General features: G+C 37.9%; 1 protein-coding gene across 1 annotated transcript in view; it reads left to right on the forward strand.

Annotated features, from left to right (window-relative positions):
• The first annotated feature begins 110 nt into the window (after positions 1 to 110).
• The window catches only part of HMCN1 (hemicentin 1), a 174,676-nt gene continuing 161,365 nt past the window's right edge, over positions 111 to 13,421 (forward strand). The window contains 4 exon segments of the mRNA XM_009636917.1: positions 111 to 174; positions 1,653 to 1,723; positions 6,390 to 6,548; positions 6,966 to 7,088. Coding sequence (XP_009635212.1) covers positions 111 to 174; positions 1,653 to 1,723; positions 6,390 to 6,548; positions 6,966 to 7,088 — 417 coding nt within the window.

Raw genomic sequence — 13,421 nt, forward strand, 5'->3', positions numbered from 1 at the left:
GACTGGGAATAATGGAGCTAGTGGGTTTACTATATGTATAAAACCCATTCTATTATGTGCTTTAGAACAATGGTTGGCAGGGGATAGATTTGAAGCAAAACAATTTGGAGATGGCTTTATTACAGGCATTTGCTTTTAAAGAATGCTCAAAGGAGGATGGTACCAGGTGGTGTGGTAGGAGTGGGAGCATGGCAGGATGAAATATGTGGAGGAACGGCGAGTCCTTATAATGGCTCTTTCGAGGATAGTGTAGCATTTTAGTAAATAACATTCACAGATAAATGGCTCGAATCAAAGCCATACAAAAAAACCACTGAAGATAGCTGAATATTGTAGGATAGGTTTTGTGTGATCTCTTGGGTGACTTTCAAACAAATTAAAACCTACACTTGGCAAAAGGCACTGATAAATAGAGGACCCCAAGCAAATGTGTGTGATTGTAGTACATGTTAGTGATGGCTGTTGTTGAAACTCCAGTGAAATAAAACTTTGGACTGTTTTAAAAAAGAAAAATGTCTAGATTAAATGGAAGATAAGTACATTAACTTTTATAGAGCTTGGAAAGTGCTGTATGGTCTGCTGAGGCAGCACTTCCGTCTAGGCTACAGATGTATTAAATTGGCACCACTGCGGTTCTGTGCTTTTCTTTCACCCTGACTGCATAATTGTACCCCGTTTTGTATGCTGATACTCAGCTGATCTCTTTGAGTGGTTTAGTGCCCCAAACTAGCAGAAATCTATTAACTTTTTTTCTTCTTGTGCCTGTCTATTTATTTATTTATTTTTGGCTTAGCGCCCTGAACCAGCCTGCTGGGCTAGATGAATGCCATTACTGATTAAGGTAAACTGTCAGGAAATCACAGCCGTAGGAAAACATCTGGTTAGTCACATTTGATACCAATTAGGAAGGCAATTGTTGAAGGGGCAGAGGGGAGGCTTCTGGTACAGCTCGTGTGGTTGGGAAGTGCTCAAATATGTGCTGCTGTTACTCACACACGCTAGTCCACAGCCCAGTCGACTTCAATTTGATGTCCTGCTGTTTCTCAATATACAAAGATGTGGCAAACACCACAAATACAGTTGATTCTGCTTCAGTTCTTTCTGGTGACTGCTGCTAGATACACTGAGGTTGGGCACTGGGCTCGCACCAGGCTTTTCCAGCAAGAAGGTGCATGTTCTCTCAGGCAAGAGATGTGGCAATTTTTTTATTTATTTATTTTTTTTTACATCACTCAGTGAAGCTAGTATGTATATTCTTCTCAGAGAGGCCTCTCCTTCATGCATACCTACACAACTGTTTCTGGAAAAATACATTATTTTTTCATGCAGCCACATTTGTTTTGGGGATTTTTGTTCCCTTCTGATCACTAAGAGAATTAGATGGTTAGTCAAAAATAAATGTGAAAGAAACACAACACAGAATGCTTTATAAATGACACCTAGAAGTTGGTAATACTGGAATGATATCAGAGTTACTAGATTTGGATTCAGTGCTGGGTATATAATTCTCAATTATTCCTTTCTATTAAATGCATTTAGTTGGTTTTTTACTACCAAATTTTTATGAATCTGAAACATTTAGCTCTTCAGTTGAAGTTGTCCTTTGATAACTTTGTGGTTTCCTCATACTTTCAAATTTTTTTTCATCCTAGAAATTGGTCCAGTGACGATAACCACAGATCCCAAGAAATTTCAATTTGAACTCAGGGAACTTTATGTTCAGGTGAGTGACTTGTTTGTTCTCTGTGTGGTTCTAGCAAAGGCTCTGTTTCCTCGCTCTAACCTTCCCTCTTGTGTTGATATTTCTGCCACAATGCCTCGTCAGCACGTAGGCCATCTATCGCTGCCATTTTACCTGCACAAACTGTTGTCTTCCAGGTCTCTGGTCTTCTTAATTTATGATCATGATTAATGACTTTGTCTTAGTTTGCATCATTGTATGGGGCCCCAGTTCAATAACACAAGAAAGAGTAGTTAGATAACGCTAACGTTTCTTTTACACTTTAATTAGTCCTGCCACTTATTCATAGATGCTTTTATGAACTGTTTTACTGTGTTCTGGAATTTACTTCCCATGAAAATCCTTCACTAGCTTTCACTAATTGAGGTACAAAAGGACTGTAAGATCCATCAAGGACTACTTAAGCACTGCCTTCACTGCCATGTGTTACTTAGCACCTACTGATTCAAAGGCATCAGGTTGACTCTCAGGTACTCTTGTCTTACGCAAACCCTGTTGAATTGCTTCTGTAGCTGTGCTTAGGAGACAAGTGGCAATTTTCGAACTAGCACACCAGTGTGTCTCCCCTGGTGGACTTTCCCTGGGTAAGAATGAACCACAAATGACATCTGGGTCTGGTGATGGAAAGAAAGGGAAGTATTGGAATAGAGTTACGCTTACTGAAAGAAAATATGGTCCTATTTTCTTGTCTTTCAAGCAAGTAAAGTGCTTCTGACCTGTGGAGAACCTTGCTGGAATCAGTAGTGCCAGACGGACTCTCCCTTAGAAACTGGCACATGGTGTAAGCTCTGTAATAAAAGACTGTTTGAAAGCCAATAGTGCTAGTTTGGGAAGAATTAGTAGTTTAAAAATTGGCAGAAAGATTGAAATTCAGAGAAAACAACACTAAATTTTGAAGGAGGCAGAAAATGCCAGCCATTATGCTTTTTTCCTTCATAGGGAATTTGAACTTTCAAAATCTTTCCAGTCTTTACTTTTTGTTTTCTAAATAGCTATACTGGAAAATGATTGCAGCTATTTCTAAAAAGTATATGATTTAGAAGAAGCTTTGGGGAATTTACAAGCAAGTTGTTTAAAAGACTCTGTCTAACGAGTTTAAGATTTCCTTCCTTAATCCTGATCGATTGCATATTTTGTAATTACTTTCAAGATGTGCTCATTCAGCTAACTTACGACTTTCACTGACTTGTCTTCTTCAATTATATTGGTGAAGGGCCAAAATATAAATTAAAAAAGTGATTAAAATAGAAGATCTTGCAATATAGTTCTCCCAGAAAATGCGAACGCTACCTACATGTTTGTTATCAGTATTTTTCCTAGAAAGACAGATAAAAGATGCAAGAATTAATATTGTGGAGAGTAGGGGAAATTGTGAGGTAGCTTCATTTTGAAAAAGGATGTAAAGCAAATATTCTCAGTAATGTACAAAGCTAAAATTAAGGTGAAGATAAATTATTTTAAGAAGTCTTATGTATAAAACCTATTAGGTCAAACTATACTCTCCAGGAATACTGTAAAACCTGTCCTTCCTGGACATCACAGTAAGCCCAGCTCTTCTTTTTCCAACAGAATTCATCTGGTCATGGAACGATTGGAGGGTCTGTACATTACATTAGGGATAGGTTTTTGGCTGGCATTTGACCTTATGTAAAAATTAGTCTGTATATGTTTCACTGAAGAAACTAGGATCTGTTCCTTTTTCATTCAAAGTGATAAAGGAAGCATTCCTTTGACACCTCATAAGTTGATCCTATTTTGCCTATGTTTCATCTGTAACTAACTGAATCGTTCTTCTGGACAGCATGACAGTAACTTGTACCTGGGCAGCAGTGGCTTCTCAGTGTCTTTTTCTTTTTAGTGTAAACCAGACTTTTTGTGTATTCTCATATTAAATACACTTTTCACAGTGGATACTTAATTGCATAAGCAATATACTTAAATCACTTCTACATGAAAAATATTTTAAAGTATATTCACACAGTTTGAGTGTTACATGATCCTGTGATACAGATGCTGATACACTTGCATCACATTATGAAAAGGCCTTATTTGAGTATTTCTCAGTGTAAAAATGACAGTCTTCTGTAAGAGTTGTTAGCGCTTTTTAAATCAGATACTAAATTTATCCTTTTGTAAGTGGATACAATACCATGTAAGTAAATAGTTATATATATATATTAATTTTAGACATAAGAAATGTGAATAGTACAGATGAGCTGAGCTAACAACCTAAATTTCTGTGTGCGTGTCCAAACTGAATGGAAAATGAGACTTGCTAAGCTTTACTCACCTGTCTTTCCAGAAAACTTCACAAGATAATTATGACCATATTTAATTGCAATTTGGAGAGAAAGACAGGAAACGTTTAAAGGAAAATTTTCTTCTCTCTTTTTTTTTTTCTAAGGGCTAATTAGTTTTTGTTTTGTAGTTGTACGTAACTGCCTTTTGAGAATATCTCTACATTATGAGAACAAGAAAGTTCATGCTTGTTCTCAGAATAATCATTTAGCTCAGCAGTGCTTTTCCTATTGTATGTAGAAAAGGGATGCTGCTGTATAGAATGTTATGTGAGACAATAATCTAGTAGACTTGAATTGGGAATAGAGATTTTCTTATTCTAAGTAGTAGCTATTATTTTGTCTTGGCCTAAAAATTAAAGCTTTATATGGAAGAGTCTTTTTGCTGAAGATGACATCCACTTTGCAAGAGCAGGAAAGAAATAACTTGGATACGCTTATTTGTCCCATAGGACAACAGTTGGCCGAGGCCAACTGTATGAAGTTCAACAAGGCCAAGTGCCAGGTCCTGCACTTGGTTCACAACAACCCCATGCAATGCTACAGGCTGGGCAAAGAGTGGCTGGAAAGCTGCCCGGCAGAAAAAGACCTGGGAGTACTGGTTGACAGCCGGCTGAACATGAGCCAGCAGTGTGCCCAGGGGGGCCAAGGAGGCCACTGGCATCCTGGCTTGTATCAGGAATAGTGTGGCCAGCAGGAGCAGGGAAGTGATCGTGCCCCTGTACTCGGTGCTGGTGAGGCCACACCTTGAATACTGTGTTCAGTTTTGGGCCCCTCACTACAGGAAAGATGTTGCATTGCTGGAACTTGTCCAGAGGAGAGCCACAAAGCTGGTGAGGGGTCTGGAGCACAGGTCTTACAAGGAAAGGCCGAGGGAACTGGGGTTGTTTAGTCTGGAGAAGAGGAGGCTGAGGGGAGACCTTATCGCCTTCTACAACTGCCTTGAAAGTAGGCTGTAGTGAGGTGGGGGTCGGCCTCTTCTCCCTGGTAATGGACGATAGGATGATGGGGAATGGTTTGAAGTTGCGCCAGGGCAGGTTTAGGTTGGACATTAGGAAAAATTTCTTTGCAGAGAGGGTTGTCAGGCTCTGGAATGGGCTGCCCAGGGAGGTGGTCGAGTCCTCATCCCTGGAGGTACTTAAAAGAAGGATAGATGAGGTGATTAGGGACAAAAAGTAACTATGCTGCAGCATGGATGGGAAGTTTATTGATATTCTTGCTTTGAAATGGGATTAAAGATACTGATAGATTAAAAATTGTTACTGACATGAGCATTTCATTGAGGACAGAGAGAATTCTTAAGGCCTGGGGGACTGTGGGAGGCAAGGGTTTTTTCTGGTTTATATGTCTGTGTGAATGCTTAACCTCAAAACTAATTTCTGATGGCATCTCAAGAATTAAAAATAGATGCAAGAACTGCATTATCTTTTTTCTTCTTCCTTCCCAGCATGCAGAGATTTGTATATAAGTATGTGTAAAGGCATGTTGATTATAGAAATAAAGAAATAACTTTTATATGTAATCTTGAAAGGGCAGAGAAATGTTGCTTGTTTACGGGGCAAGTTTTACAGTTGGTGTTCAGCTCTTTGGAAAGTTCTGTATTCAATATGCCAAGTTAATTTTTATGTAAGTTAAAGCAAACTTTTAGTGAAACAGTACTTTCCTCTAATTCTTAATTTAGGATGAGAAACTGATCCTTATATAAAGTATGTAAAGTTAAAAGTCATACTTGAAAGCGTTTTGATTTAACATGTGGTCTGAAAAATTTCCATCTGTGCAGCTGTCTACTTAGCAGCACAGGTCACTGGGAACGCATCACCTGTGCCCCCTCTGCTGAGCTCCCTGTGCTGCCTGCCCCGCAGTGTGAAGTCTAGGTCAAGTTCTTGCTGTTCTGATATCTAAAGGTCCTCCTGGAGCTCAGCGCTGCTTGGCTGAGATAATTTCCCATCTGCGTCTATGACTGTGACCTCCCGTGACTGCTGCATACTATGGGAGCAATTAAATTATCAGCCAGTAAGGAGGCATGTGAGTATGGGAAATAGAACTGTCACAAGAGCTGGAGATAAACAAAACATGGTGCTCCCAGAAAAGATAGAGTGACAACACCAACCGTTTTTAGGGCTAACTGCAACCCTTCCTTTGACTTTTTTTTCCCCTAAGGAATTGTTGCTTGTGAGCGTGAGTCTGTGACAGCACTCTGCAGAAACTATACAATGCTTAGGATAAAAAAGTGAATAAATTCTTAGAAGCTGAGAAAGTATGTGTCTTGGATGTCCCAAAAGAAAGTAACTTATTTGGTATGTTCTTTTTTTCTTAGAAAAATGCTTTGTTTTTCTTCTAATTGTGAACAGGGTGGTGGAGACTGTCCAGAGATGAGCATCGGGGCAATAAAGATTGCTCTAGAAATTTCTCTTCCTGGTTCTTTCATCTATGTATTTACTGATGCACGATCCAAAGATTATAGACTTACTCATGAAGTACTTCAACTCATTCAACAGAAACAATCACAGGTATGGAGAGGATTTACATCCTGAGGCGACTTATGTATTTAATGCCCTGTTTTCTCAATATCGAAGGGTAAAATTCTTCTATGTTGTGAATTAAATAGTGCAAGTGAACCTTCTGCCAGCATATTTATTGTTGGTCAGCTTACCAGTATTCTGTGAAGTACAAGTGCTGATAGATGAGCATCACTTCTAAAGTGATGCTTGTCTGTTACTTCTTCATTGCTCTTTCCATCAGTAGTGAGCGCAATGTGCCTGTCCTTTGTGCAAAGTAACATGAACCCATGCTTAATGATACAGTTTTCTCTTGTTATTATGCTTTAATGTGGTCTTTGCCATGTTTTCCCAAAGTTTGCACCATGTGACAAATGATTTTTTCTTTTTTTTTTTTTCTTTTTTTTTCTTTTTTTTTTTTAAATACAGGTAGTATTTGTACTGACTGGAGACTGTGATGACAGGGATCATATTGGTTACAAGGTCTATGAAGAAATTGCCTCAACGAGTTCTGGTCAAGTTTTTCACTTGGACAAAAAACAAGTTAATGAGGTAACTTCACTTGAATTCTGCAATATATAGAGAAAACACGGCAGGGGCTTATACTCTAAATCTTTAAATGACCTGATCGTGGGTTAGGGAGGATTAGGGGAAATTCTAAATGTTCTACTGTTGGTATGTGGACTCTGTTCCACTCTTCCTTTCCTTCTTTCTCAGTCTGCTATATTGGGGTGCAATTCTGCAACTTTTGTTTATGTTAGGGAAGTGGTGAACTGCCATGTCTAAACAGAACCTCACAAACTTCCCTCTACCTGTGACAGAAGGCTTCCAGGAGGAGAGCCTTTAGATTAAGGAGCAGTTCTGTGCTCCAGATAGCCCAGTGGCTTTACTACTCTGAATTGAGAGTGCAGTATCAGCTTTAAATGAGCATTTTTGTTAGCAAGCACAGGATTGCTAATAAGCCTGAACAAAAATGTTCCTCACATTATGGGCAGAGAGCTGTGAGCTACCAGGTTTCCCATTGTTCACAAAGTAACTGTTCTAAGCTTTTAATTGAGGTCATTGTTTCAGTACTTCTGACAGCTCTGCTGACTTACCAGTAATTGTGATTGCTGACCTGTAGGCTTGAATGACTATTTTCTTTGAAAACTCCAGTGGGTCTAGGCAGAAATAAAATTTCAGTAGTGTATGAGAAAATAATTTGGAGAGAGATTAAATCACATGTTAGTTATCCACAGAGCTGGAATTGTGTATAAATGTTGTAAACATTTTCCTTTGACTTCGTGGTACAAGCAATAACTAGATGAGGTCTTTTAATAAAAATTTTACTTCGGTTTGTTCCTTTCTCTTTCTTTCCTAGAATTTGGACAATGACAAATGTTGGAGGTACATTGTGTTTTTCTACTGTTGTTGCCTAGAAAAATTGAAGTTCTTATTGGGGATGTTATAAGGTATTGGCAATGATGTGAAGGTGATCAAAAGAAGAAGCTTCCCACAGGATTTATCCTCCAAAAGTTAGATAGGTTAAAAGTTAGAGGAAAACAAACTAGCTGTTGGGACTGTGCAGTTCCTGACTTGCATTTTGCAATTATTTGTGTGTGAAGGGTAAAACTTCTCTCTGTGAGACTTTCATGAACTCCCTTCATTGATCAGAAATCCTATTTTCAAGGAGCATATCCACCAGTGGGTGGGTGCAAATGAACAGGAGATGTAGTAGTATTCTGCATCAGCTGTTTCTGGTATATCTTTCAGGCAGGATTCAACAGAAATAAACCTTGTCCTCCTTTTTATCTGAGTAGTCAATGATATGTGAAGAATGAAGTTTATAAATGCTGAAACATTCACTATTTTGGGCCTAGAGACAGCTAATGCTGAATTGTAGATTAGGAAAGAGCTACAAAGTCACCGACTGTGAATACTCTGCCAAACTGATCTCTTGTTTGTTAAAACAGTTTTGATTGTGAACCCAAAGAAAGCTATTTTTAGTGTATAAAGTTTCAGACTATTACTGTGATCCTTGCCCTTTGTGCACTAAGTGGAGAATGAAGCAATATTATAAGCTAGCTACAAGGAAACACAACAAAACAATACTTGATACTTATCCAATGCTTGTGTTATTGAGAAGACCAAGAAAACTTCTTGTCTTTATTCACTTCTGAAAAAAATGTTATGATCTCAAATTAACTTGGTCAAAATCATTGTCAATTAACAAAGTTTTGCTGAATTCCGTCCAGCAAAATGTGAAAATCCATTTATTTACTGAATGAAGCTCTTTTAAGAGAACGAGAAGAAGGTCATATTTTGACAAATTTGCCATGATTTCTATGCATTGGATTAATAAGAATATTCTTAAAAGTCTAAAGCACAAGTTTTTGTTTTTCTCTAAAAGTCTTCTAGATTCTTCCTTAATTTGGGATATAATTTCCAGAGGTAACTCTGTACTCAAAAACCATGACGGGCTTATAATAGTAAGAGAACAAATATGTTTTCATCATATTTGGTAAAATTTGATGAATTATCTGGTTACATGTCTGTAAGGGAGGAAAACTATTCTGTGATCAGAGATCCTCTTAAAAGGGAAAGGTTTACTATTCAGATTTTGGTTTTGAAGTTCTGCTTCTATTAAGAACTTGTGAATACTACTGTACTTCACTACAAATTAAGTAGTCTTCAGTTTGAAATTTTTCAAACTGGTCTCTGGTTTTGAGCTTTTTATCCTGTTGAGTTAGTTCTAATATGAATGTCCTTCTGTCTGAAAGAATGGTAGCATTCTCATTTTGTCTCCAATGTCTTGGAAAGGTTATGCTGGTTTTATCAAAGCATTTTAAGTCCTGATCTTGAAAGGTGTTTCTTTAGGGTGAGGTTTCCTTGGCTGCAGTGAGGTTCTGCGGTTGCCTTTTGTAGGCTCAGGGCTTAGTTTGCAATAATTGCTCAAAATTAAAATGCATTGAGCATACTCATCAAACATGGGCTAAATTCTGCTATTAAGAACAGATTCTATATTTTCATAACTGTATCCAATTTTATTCATGTCCTTCCAGAAGGTACTAATTTTGACTTGAATTGAAGTTATGTTACGCCACACTTACTTATTCTTGCCTTCCAGAAGGTACTAATTTTGACTTGAAGTTATGTTACGCCACACTTACTTATTCTTCTCATAATGGAGCACTGTAAGGAAATTCCTGTAAATGATTCTGATGCCCAAAGGTTTGTACTGATGCCAGAACTTGTGCTAAGATGAACAGTGATGATCAGCAGAGTTTGAATTTGGTACAGCTTAAAAACAGTGGAGATTAATTAGTCATTGGTGGTTCGGATCATGCCGCCAGGTCATTTTGATTGTTTGTGGTAAAAATGAGTCATTACTGTGTCTGATGAATTGGACTGATCAGTATGGCTGAAGCTGGGAGTTCACAAGAACTGAGCTAGTAAGTAGTAGTTTTCTGTTTCTTTTAGTACTGAAACACTTACTTGATTTTTTTTCTTATTCTAACCTTCTTGTAAGAAGGGGAAATTTTCCCTAGGCTGCTTAAAAATACAGCTTTCTTACTGATTTTTTTAAAATAAGTGGAAATGGATGTTCCATATGCAGAACATTGATGGGAGGAGAACTGAGAATGACTGTGAAGGAGACTGGAGACATGGTGTTGACTTTGTTGGAAAAAGGGAGTGGTGTTGTGTGACTTGAAAGGTGGATAAGACTAGATAAAAAAAAAAAATTGTAATTTTGGTGAGAAACCTGTGAATAAAAGTGATGATGTGAATGACAGGAGACTGGGGAGGGTACTGAAGAAAGGGATAAGACAAGACTGGTAGCAGAACATGTTAAAAGGAATGGTGCAAAAGGGTCTGTTCTTGTGGGGAAAGTGCAGAAGGTTAATGTCTGTAAGATCATGTGGATCTGGAATGGAGTCTGGTATTCTTCACTCTCATGAATGCTTTCTTGTGAACAGAAAAAAGTCTCTAAAACCCATGCTAGAAAGGCATCCTATTTCTGCTGGCTGTTAGTTCTCACAGAGGATGGCCATCTAGGAGTTACACCTACACAACTTGGGTTGGTGTTAAAGGTCTGTAGTGCATATGAAACAAGCATATGTTTGGATGATGCTACATGAGGAAGCAGTTTTAAATTTTGTTTCACTATGTTAAAAATGTAAAAGGCCCCTCCACAGCTTTACAAGAATAATATGAAGGTGACAAAGTCAAAAGCTCAAAATTACAGCTTAGAATTAAGGTTACTTGCATAGCCCTGTTTCTTGCATTCTCTCCTCCCACTGTCCTGAACACTCAGTATCTGTTTCCGTAGAAAAAGAAGGAATGGTTTCATGGGAGAGGCAGTTGAATGCTGCCTTGGAGAGTATGCTTCTACTCTGAAGATATGTATTGTACAGCGAATGCCAACCAAGGAAGAGGAAAAAAAATAGTTACAGTTGTCCTTTCTCTGTTTTGTAAGGAATTTGGATTCTCTGGAAGAAATAGACTGTGACCATGTACATAAGGCCTGTCATAAAGCAACTGCGAAAGGATATTTTAAAGACAGTTGAAAGCAGGCAGGCTTAATTCTTGTGTTTCTTAACTTTGAAGAGCTTGACACTAATAAACTTTTCAGTTGTGTGGTTTTTATATATGTAATTCTAGATGTATGTATAATTTATTTTCATAGTATGATTTTCACATGCACAGTCTCAGTCATATTTAGATATGCATTTAAAAGCATTATTAGAATATTATTCTCTTTAGGTGGAAGCATGAACCTACATATACTTAAGCAGTGAAAAGGTTAACTTAAAGCCTGTTGCTTTGACTATTTGAGAAATATTCTTGAGACCCAGAATAAACAAATGGGAATAAAGACCATGCTCCATAGATTTTCCAGGTTTCGGTATGCATTCCAAGAAATGACCTGACAGCAGGGCAGGTTGCAAGAGCACATTCTCTGGAGAAGTGTTATAAATTATTTTTGTATTTGCCCTTCCCCCTCTAATAATATTAATCAAGTCATATTTGGCAGGACAACAAAAGCTGCTGTTGTTTCGGGGGCTTTCTGCAAAGGTCCCAAAGGGATTGAAAAAAAAAAAAAAAAAAATCTACTTCCAAACCAGTGTTACAGCAGTATTGCAAACCTCTTTGGAATGACAGGGCTGGGAAATGGATCTCCCAGAATTGCCTGTTGAACTTTGGGGAAAAAATTACAAGACAAGCAAGTTGCTGCCAAACTCAAGACAGCTGGGTCATTCTGTTGCCTTCCATTTTCATTTTTGAACTTTAAAAAGTCTCAAAAACTGAAGTCGGGTCCCACTCTGAATTTAAGACCCTTACTCGCTCTCGGTAGCTTCTACTTGTGGCATATATTTAGGTTAAAAACAAAGGTGTTCTTGCTTGCTTTCTTCTGAAATGGCAGTTGCATAACATAATTCTTCCCTGGGATGATGCATTTTATTTCAAGGGCAATTCCTGCTACAAGAGAACTCCTAAATAGCCTCAGGGTCATCAGCCAGCCTGGATACAATTAATAAACTGGAATTTTACCTAAGGTTTACAGCAGTTCCTGTAGTATCTAAGTATCTATGTCTGCTCGCATAACATTCCTGTGAGAGAGAAATGTGGTGCTGTTCCCCTTTTGGTTAAGGAGCATAAAGAGATTAAGGTGGTGTGGCTGATGTGATGGCTTGGCAGTTACGCGAAGTAACTGCATAAACTCAAAATACAAGAATGAGGACTTAGTCAAGGTACAATTATAGGAACCAAAGGGTCTAAAAATCATGCTTAATATAACTAGGTGAATATGTATTTATATAAGGAAATACATTGCCATATGCCTATGGTCGGGCATAGTTATAAAGTGTCCTTGAGAGCCCATGCCTAATGTTAGTGTTGGTTGGACTTCCCTGAAGATCTTGAGGCAGCTCCACTTTACTTTGTATTCACAATAGGTCAAAATATAAAATGTGTATGCCTGCTCTTCAGAAATATTTTTGTAGCCCTACTTATTTTTGTTTCATAGATTTTTAAAAGTGGAAGATGATGCAAACTCCTATTAAGATATTTTTGTTCAACGTAACAAATGGTAGGAGCTACAGAAGTAGGAGGTAATTCTAGAATCCTGGCAGTGATTTGTATCCAAATCATTGTCTGACTACCTAGCTGTTGGAATGAAAGAAGAGAGACCAAAGTCCCCCGTATACTGAACGGAAGAGTTCAATCCAATAACCATTACCTCCTTTGGAAAAATCCATGCTGACTGGTTCCTGTCACCTTCTACTTCATGTGCCTGGAAAGATAATAGAATTGAGTGTGTGTGATTAATACTAAAAGATAATCGGAACCAGAAGAACCTCATGATGTGCTTCAAGAGTGATAAAAGTTCTCATTCTGTAAGATACACAGGTGGAAGCCTAGTATCCTTGAAATTCACGTTGTACATCTGATAAGAAAGCATGGCACTACTTGTCTTCTAATTTTGCATCTATTCCATTAGATAAATTACCAAACTATAGCAGATGAGTAAAGGATTCTAGAAAGCTCTTGCATAGTGGAAAACTGTTTTCATTAAGAACAAAAACCAGCTTGTTAAAGATTTAGAAAAGAAAAGTTTGTGCTAAATCTCTGTTCTGGATTCAGATTGCATCTTGGTAAATGTTCCAGTATTTTTACATTGCCAGAACTTGTTTTCATTGCCTGCAAATTTTTCCAGTTCCAGAAGGCATCACAAAACTTAGTGTGTATTCAACCATCCAGTTGAAAATTCCCCTAATTTAAACTCAGCTGGTTTAAATTGATCTAAAAATCCAAGACTGAGAGGTTTTTGTCTTTGATGCTGACGTATTGAAGCTTTCTGAAAGCAAGGGGATGTTAAAAATAGGTTTGTGTGATTTTTTTTTT

The sequence above is a fragment of the Egretta garzetta genome, unplaced genomic scaffold, assembly GCF_000687185.1.
Source record: "Egretta garzetta isolate BGI_Z169 unplaced genomic scaffold, ASM68718v1 scaffold304, whole genome shotgun sequence".
In the NCBI taxonomy this organism is placed as follows: Eukaryota; Metazoa; Chordata; class Aves; order Pelecaniformes; family Ardeidae; genus Egretta; species Egretta garzetta.